The sequence below is a fragment of the Drosophila persimilis genome, unplaced genomic scaffold (genome assembly GCF_003286085.1).
Source record: "Drosophila persimilis strain 14011-0111.01,24,50 unplaced genomic scaffold, DperRS2 tig00000000-arrow-pilon, whole genome shotgun sequence".
Classification (NCBI taxonomy): Eukaryota; Metazoa; Arthropoda; class Insecta; order Diptera; family Drosophilidae; genus Drosophila; species Drosophila persimilis.
This window is the reverse complement of record NW_020825288.1, coordinates 7,862,053-7,870,247: the sequence shown is the minus strand read 5'-3', so window position 1 is coordinate 7,870,247 and position 8,195 is coordinate 7,862,053. Positions and strand designations below refer to the sequence as shown.

General features: G+C 48.0%; 1 protein-coding gene across 1 annotated transcript; it reads left to right on the top strand.

Moving 5' to 3' along the window:
- The first annotated feature begins 153 nt into the window (after positions 1-153).
- On the top strand, positions 154-3,671 carry LOC6587657 (glycine dehydrogenase (decarboxylating), mitochondrial). The gene is made up of 6 exons (XM_002012851.2): positions 154-379; positions 440-518; positions 725-1,251; positions 1,304-2,037; positions 2,100-3,429; positions 3,492-3,671. The coding sequence occupies exons 1-6, from the start codon at positions 203-205 to the stop codon at positions 3,600-3,602; spliced, it is 2,958 nt and encodes a 985-aa protein (XP_002012887.1). The 5' UTR covers positions 154-202; the 3' UTR covers positions 3,603-3,671.
- The last annotated feature ends 4,524 nt before the right edge of the window (positions 3,672-8,195 follow it).

Genomic DNA, 8,195 nt, shown 5'->3' with positions numbered 1-8,195 from the left:
ACGCGTACATTTTTCTATCATTCTGTCTGGGCTTTGCTTGGAGAGAGGGTCTCTCTCTCTCCATAATCTCCACTGATAAGACGGATCTGTCTAGTCGTCATCAGCTAAAATGGGAGAATCTCTCCAGCCTGGAGTCAGTCATCGATTGAAATCCGCCTGCCGTGGACGTGCCTTTGCCCCGAGTCTACCTCTAGTCCAAACGATGCAACGACTTTTGGGAACGAGTAGTCGCAGCCTGCTGCTAAGGTGCCAGCATCGCTATCTGGCCACCACGCCCGTGGAGGAGGTGCTTTTCCCCACAAAATCCGATTTTCCCAGTCGCCACATAGGTCCACGCAAAACGGATGTGGTGGCCATGCTAGACACTCTGGGTTATAAGGTGAGGGCAGCTACAATCCAAGGTCAATCCACGAGCCAATCTCTTCTCAATTCTCTTTAGTCCTTGGCCGAACTGACCGAGAAGGCCGTGCCCCAGAGCATCCAGCTGAAGAGGGACCTGAATCTGGACAAACCCCTAAGTGAGTAGTGGAAAAGTAGGTCCAAAAATAGCTGTCAAAACACTTGTCTAGGCATTGGACCGGACCCCCTGGCGTGTTTCAGTGGCGCTGATAACAGCGATAAGCCAGGTTCAGAGGGGTCCGACTTATCGCTGCCGTTGCCCTGCTGTTGTCGTTTTGAGCTGCCTTCCGTCTGGCTGACAACAATTTTCCACTCCGCATTGCAGACGAGCACGAGCTGATCCGCCGCATACGCGACATTTCGCTGAAGAACGAGCTGTGGCGCTCCTACATTGGAATGGGCTACCACAACTGCCATGTCCCGCACACCATCCTCCGCAACATGTTCGAGAATCCTGGCTGGACCACCCAGTACACCCCCTACCAGCCGGAGATTGCCCAGGGCCGTCTCGAGTCCTTGCTCAACTACCAGACCCTTGTCTCGGACCTGACTGGCCTGGATGTGGCCAATGCCTCACTGCTGGACGAGGGCACGGCCGCTGCCGAGGCCATGTGCCTGTCCACGCGCCACAACAAGCGCAAGAAGCTCTACCTCTCCAACCGCGTGCATCCGCAGACCTTGGCCGTCGTCCAGACCCGAGCTGAAGCTCTGGAGCTGGAGATTGAGGTGGGTCCCATTGGGCAGGCGGATCTGCCGAGCCGAGAGCTGGCTGGCATTCTGCTGCAGTATCCAGACACGTACGGCGATGTCAAGGACTTTGAGGATATAGCTTCGCTGGCAAAAAAGAACGGGGTAAGGCAATACACATTTTTTGAACACCAGAGTAGTGCATTCCCCATTCTAGACGCTCGTCGTGGTGGCCACAGATCTGCTCGCACTGACCCTGCTCCGACCGCCGGCCGAATTCGGGGCTGACATAGCTATCGGCACCTCTCAGCGACTGGGCGTGCCCCTGGGCTATGGCGGTCCCCATGCTGGGTTCTTTGCCTGCAAGCAGAGCCTAGTGCGGCTGATGCCAGGTCGGATGATTGGAGTGACCCGCGACATGGACGGCAACGATGCCTACCGCTTGGCACTGCAGACGAGGGAACAGCACATCCGGCGGGACAAGGCCACCAGCAACATCTGCACAGCTCAGGCGCTGCTGGCCAATATGTCCGCCATGTACGCCATCTATCACGGGCCGGAGGGCCTGAAGGCCATGGCCAATCGCATCCATCACTTCACCCTGACCCTACAGACGGGTCTGCTTCAGGTCGGTCACGAGGTGATAAACAAGAACTTCTTCGACACGCTCCATGTGAAGCTCTCCGGGAATCTGTCGCTCGAGGATCTCAAAGAGCGCGCCAAACACAAGCGTATTAATCTCCGTTACCTGGGTGATGGAACGGTCGGTGTGGCCCTGGATGAGACAGTCAGTGTAGAGGATGTTGACGATCTCCTGTGGGTGTTCAAAGCAGAGACATCGGTGGAGCAGCTATTGGCCCGCAGAGATGTCCTGAAGAACTCAATCGAGAGCTCAAAGTTCCTTCGTACTTCCCCCTACCTGCAGCATCCCATCTTCCACAGCTATCACAGGTAGGCGTAAGAATGATCGAGGAGATTCCTCCGATTCCATTGACTATTCGTTCATATCCTAGTGAATCACGAATGGTGCGCTACATGAAGAAGCTGGAGAACAAGGACATCTCTCTGGTCCATTCGATGATCCCGCTGGGCTCGTGCACCATGAAACTAAACGCCACTACGGAGATGATGCCCTGCTCCTTCCGCCACTTCACCGACATTCATCCCTTTGCTCCGGTAGATCAGGCCAAAGGCTTCCACCAGATGTTCAACGAGCTGGAGCGGGATCTGTGCGAGATCACTGGCTACGACAGAATCTCCTTCCAACCGAACTCAGGGGCACAGGGAGAGTACGCCGGACTGCGAGCGATTCGCAGCTATCATGAGCACCGGAGCGAGGGTCACCGCAATATCTGTCTGATTCCAATCTCCGCTCATGGAACGAATCCTGCTTCAGCGCAGATGGCGGGCATGAAAGTGGAGCCCATACGGATCCTGTCCAACGGCTCCATCGATATGGGACATTTGCGGGCCAAGGCCGAGGAGCACGCCCACGAGCTATCTTGCCTGATGATAACATACCCGTCCACAATGGGAGTTTTCGAGGAGACAGTGGCAGAAATCTGCACCTTAATCCACAAGCACGGCGGACAGGTCTACCTAGATGGGGCGAACATGAATGCCCAGGTCGGTCTTTGCCGGCCCGGCGACTACGGCAGCGACGTTTCCCATTTAAATCTGCACAAGACCTTTTGCATTCCTCATGGTGGCGGCGGACCTGGCATGGGTCCAATTGGCGTGAAGGCTCATCTGGCACCCTATCTGCCCGGCCATCCCGTAATCAGTCCGCTGAGCAGCGAGGAGCACAGCTTCGGGGTTGTCTCTGCTGCTCCGTTCGGCAGCTCCGCAATCCTGCCCATTTCCTGGTCCTACATCAAGCTGATGGGCAGCCGGGGTCTGAAACGCGCAACCCAGGTGGCCATCCTCAATGCCAACTACATGTCGAAGCGCCTGGAGCAGCACTACAAGACGCTCTACAAGTCTCCGAGCTCGGAGCTGGTGGCCCACGAGTTCATCCTGGACATCCGCGACCTGAAAAAGTCGGCCAACATCGAGGCCGTGGACGTGGCCAAGCGTTTAATGGACTACGGTTTCCATGCCCCGACCATGTCCTGGCCCGTGGCCGGCACTCTGATGATTGAGCCAACCGAATCCGAGGACAAGGAAGAGCTAGATCGTTTCTGCGATGCCATGATATCCATTCGCGAGGAGATTGCCGAGATCGAGGCTGGCCGCATGGACAGGGCGGTCAATCCCCTGAAGATGTCGCCCCACACCCAGTCCCAGGTCATCTCCGACAAATGGAATAGACCGTATACCCGCGAACAGGCCGCCTTCCCAGCGGTAAGATCTTTTGAATTGCTGTTTAATTTCTTTCTTAAATTATATACAATTTGGTTTTTTAGCTCTTCGTTAAACCCGATGCAAAGATTTGGCCCACTGTAGGAAGAATAGATGATGCCTATGGCGACAAGCATTTGGTGTGCACTTGTCCGCCCATATTGCCTGATCTATAACTTAACTTAACTCAAAACTAATTTTACACTTTTATGCGACTTTTTAATAAAACTGAACTAAAACTAAAAGCCTGGAGGTATGACCACATAATCATGTTGCCAAAGCCAGGAAAACCACCGGAAGATCTCAACAACCATAGACCAATTAGGCTCTTGTCGACTTTTGGAAAATATTTGCATCCTACCAAAGACTTTACAATACCAATTGTATGTTGCATGAGCGACCAAAAAGCTGTTCTATGGCGGGTCCTAACATTAGGACCCAAAAGGCACGAGGGAGCGCGCGGGGTTTCAATTCCCTTTTCGCCTGTACTTCGTCTCTACCGCGACCCCGCTGCCCATCGGTTTCGTGTGTTCGGCAATGCCTTCACCAGCAACGAAATAATTCTGGACTCTCGAGCCTCAGCACCGTTGAAGCGATGGTCGCGGATCGACGATGTCTTTGGAGCGGCACAGTGGGACCTTTGGCCGTCTCAGCTAAACTAAAACTATCTTGAAAATTCTCTATTAGATGCGTACATTAAATTTATCTAAAGCACGCTGCCCTACGGTTTCGGCACGCAGACACTGACATGCTTTCAGTGCGCTTGTGTGTGAAGCTAAAAGCCGGCCTGCAGTACCAGCAGTGAGCGATGACGAATGTCATCGAGGCGTTGACGCCAGCCAAATCGAACCATTTGTTTCTTTCTTTTCCGCGCGTGCCGAACGTAATTCGGTTCTGCCGACCGTGCGCAGTAGCAGAGAACTTCGTTTTATCTTTTCGTCTTCTTTGCGCCTGCGTCGACAGAACTCTTTTGCTTTGTTCTTTGCTATTTGCAATCGTCACACGGAGTTTTAATAAGTGAAAATAAGTAATCTGTGATTATTATTATTATCAGGTAAGTGCAGTTTTTAAATAATTAATAATATGTGTTGTACGCGTGTTAAATAAAAAATTATTTCAGCGGCGGTGAAGATGAAAATACCCGACGAGCCAGCAGAAAAAGTGATTCGGAAAGCTATTCACAACATTAAGAATAGTCATTTTCAGAAGACCTCAAGAGAAAAAAAATACAAAGCAGACAATAATGAATAATAATAAATAAAAATAATTGGAAAAATAAACAATTACAATGTATTACTTTTTATATTAAATGCATGATTTTTCGTGAAAAATCATCACTTATCATCATGATATTTAGGTAAAAATCATCACCTATAAAATGCATGATTTTTCGTGAAAAATCATCGCTTATTAAGTGCATGATTTTTCGGTAATGCTCGATGACAATGTCATCGATTATGCCCTAGGACATCTCCACCTCCAGCAGAGGTTCTGGCCCCTTCCGAGCTCCGTTATATTGTTGATCTATCTGAATCGTTTAATGTATCTTAGTCTACAGTGTATGTTGCAGTTTCGGCATGCTGGTGCTCAAAAGTATCCTGGATCGCCGCTACCAACGCAACCACCGCAACATCAACGGTCTGCGCTACGTGAAGTTTTTTGTCAGTGAAGGCGGTGCTGGTAAGAACATTTCAAGCCAATTCAAGTCAATTTAAATTTACACATTGCAAAAGCAATGCTTTCCAAATCCCAAAAAAAATATAGTGGATTAGGCCTGTTGGGAAAAACCCATTGGGTGGTGTGGAATGAGTTTCTTTATTTCATAATATACTCGTATATGCTATAGAATAGCCGCCAGTCAGAAGAAGGCAACCGCCGCAATACAAAGTACTTATGGGTGGAAAAAAATTTATCAGTTGTAGGCCGGAACATCCGGACCTCAAAGGGCTGGCGATCTGCCAGTTCGAGCGAGTTTTCAACGATCTGCAGCGCCGGAGATCGCGATTGATCTTTGGCATGAAAATTATGGGCGTCCAGCCACGATTATGGCTGAAGATGAAGGAGGAGCCCTAATTTTGTATATATGTATATTTATTTTAATTAAATTTAGCGCTATGGATAAAGAGTTTTACGCGAAATATCCGGAGCGTACGGCTCTGCACAGCCCATGCGCCCCTCGCCATCTACCGTCGCTGCAAATATGTGCAACCGCCGCACTAAAAGTATTGGTGGTTGCTCGGAGTATGGATAGGATACAGCTCGACCCGGCTCTATCTATTGTGCAGAGGGAAAAACCGCTGCTGCTGGGCTGAAGCTCACGTACAGCATAAAACAGCATAAAACCTCCGCTCTACAACTAATTGATACCGCACTGGGTGAAAAATGGGAAGACAATTATTTTTTTTTAAATATGGATTTCGATGCATAATAATAATAATAATTATATTCCATGTAAATTTTGTTAATTTTGAATTGAAAGGCATTATAATACAAGATTTATTTTATCCAATTTCTAACGCTTTAGTACGAAATAATTGCAAAGTACAAATCATTTTTTCCCAGCAGCTACGAGGTCAGTATAGACTGACACTGTCCTCGAATTGTACTTTAATCGGTTTAAATTGTTTAAAACTAAATTTTTTAAAAGCTAATTAAAACTTAAATTAAGTAAACCCTCGGCGGGGATAATGCAGGAGGTTCTTGTTTGAAAGTGTCTCCAGTTTCGAAAGCTCCGACATTTCCGCACAAAAACAAAACGGAAAGCAAACAAAAATCTCGAACTGACCACCGAATTCTCTGAAAACGTTTTCGATTCAGTCCAAATGATGCTCCCAATCGCGTCTCGCCTGAAGACACTCTCCAACAAGGACCTCCTGGCCATGTGAAAGGAGCACGGCCTGCCCTCCGTCGGGGTGGAGGCCCGCAGATGAGGCCCCGCAGGACGCTCAATGCTGCATTCATTGCACATTCAAGAAAAATGTATAATAAATAAAGAATATATACGTACATATGTACTTAAATAACTTCTTATTTGGGACGGGTGAAGGCCCTGGCTTGGGTATGGGAAGGGTTTTCTATGGAAATAGAACGCCAACGCTGACCAGGCTGTACATAACGGTTAACAGCTTCTAGGTCAGATGGGAGAAAGGGGACGCGGTTTCGTCGTTTCAGCATCGCAACTGCAGACTCTGTGGCTCGACTTTTACAGTAAATGTGGTAAAATATTCATTGTCAAAGAGCTCTATATACATATACACCTACTTTAATAATCTGCCAAATCTTATTTGAAGAAGTAATACTCTTTATAGTTTAATTTTGTGGGCAGCATCAGAGTGGATATGCCATTTGCCAAGCGTGTTGCTCGTTGTACCCACCCAGAGCTGTGAGATCTGCTCCATGAGTCTGTAAGAGTAGTCCAGCCTGGTGACACCATCAACTGGCCTCAGATCGCCAATAATTTCAGCTGGTTTCCCCAAACAGAAGCGTTTTTTGGTTTCCCTCTCGGGGCTTGGCTTCGTCGTCATCGATCCCGGACCATGCTCTTCCGGTTTTTGGAGGAGGCAAAGTCAAGCTACTGCCGGGCCGCGTCAAGGTAAAAGATCTCAAAGACTTCCAGTAGATATGCAGAATGCCAATAAGGAACACCCAATCGCAAATCCAATGTCGTTTCAGAGGATTAAGTACGCTTTGAGAAGATTCGTTGTTCGTTGCGGAGGTTCAATTGCGCTCCGAGAAGATTCGTTGCGGAGGTTCAATTACGCTCCGAGAAGTCTGGTTGCGAAGGTGGAAGTACGATTCGAGAAGTCTGGTTGCGGAGGTTCACTTACGCTCCGAGAAGTGTAGTTGCGGAGGTTCAATAACGCTCCAAGAAGTGTGGTTGCGGAGGTTCAATTACGCTCCGAGAAGTGTGGTTGCGGAGGTTCAATTACGCTCCAAGAAGTGTGGTGGCAGAGGTTCAATTACGCTCCAAGAAGTCTGGTTGCGGAGGTTCAATTACGCTCCAAGAAGTGTGGTTGCGGAGGTTAAAGTACGATTCGAGAAGTCTGGTTGCGGAGGTTCAATTACGCTCCGAGAAGTGTGGTTGCGGAGGTTCAATAACGCTCCAAGAAGTGTGGTTGCGGAGGTTAAAGTACAATTCGAGAGGAATTCGAGGCGCCGACGGCGGGCCCATTGTGGCTCTGTCGTAGTTGCTTTATATACAAAATTCAGCTTGTAATGTGACCGTTCGTGTTGCGCTTTCTTACTCTCATAAGGTACTCTAGAGATGGCCAAAAGTAATAGACAATGAAAATCAGCACGAAAAAACACGAAACACGAAACGGTATAAATTTAATTTTCTGCAAAAGTTTTCATTGGAATTGTATTATTTTGTTAAACATAATATACACACATACATAAATTGAGCCGGGATTTTACATCTGTCAAAAAATCCCAACGTTCCCCCGGGATGTGACAGTGTGCCTATTGAATAAATACAATTTTTCAACACAAATTGCGAACAACAATTAAAAACAATAAAATATATATAATTAATTAATAGGTTCCAGCTTATTTTAAATTAAAAATTTTAAATATAGCGTGCACACGTATTCTCACACATTTTAAAGCCGGGAGCTGGGAACTGTCGCAGGCAATTCTATTGGTACGTTCTCTTTGTATCAGCTGGTGAACATTCGATACATCAAATTATACGCTGACTTGAAATCGATGTATCGATAGTATTATCGAAAAACAAAGTGTGCTTCGCACCGGCAACCAATTTTCGTTTT

Excerpts from the sequence above, each read along its gene's own strand:
- LOC6587657 (XM_002012851.2), top strand. The coding sequence starts at position 203 with ATGCAACGACTTTTGGGAACGAGTAGTCGCAGCCTGCTGCTAAGGTGC. Across the intron at positions 519-724 it reads GAATCTGGACAAACCCCTAA|ACGAGCACGAGCTGATCCGC; the intron begins GTGAGTAGTGGA and ends TCCGCATTGCAG. Across the intron at positions 3,430-3,491 it reads AACAGGCCGCCTTCCCAGCG|CTCTTCGTTAAACCCGATGC; the intron begins GTAAGATCTTTT and ends TTGGTTTTTTAG.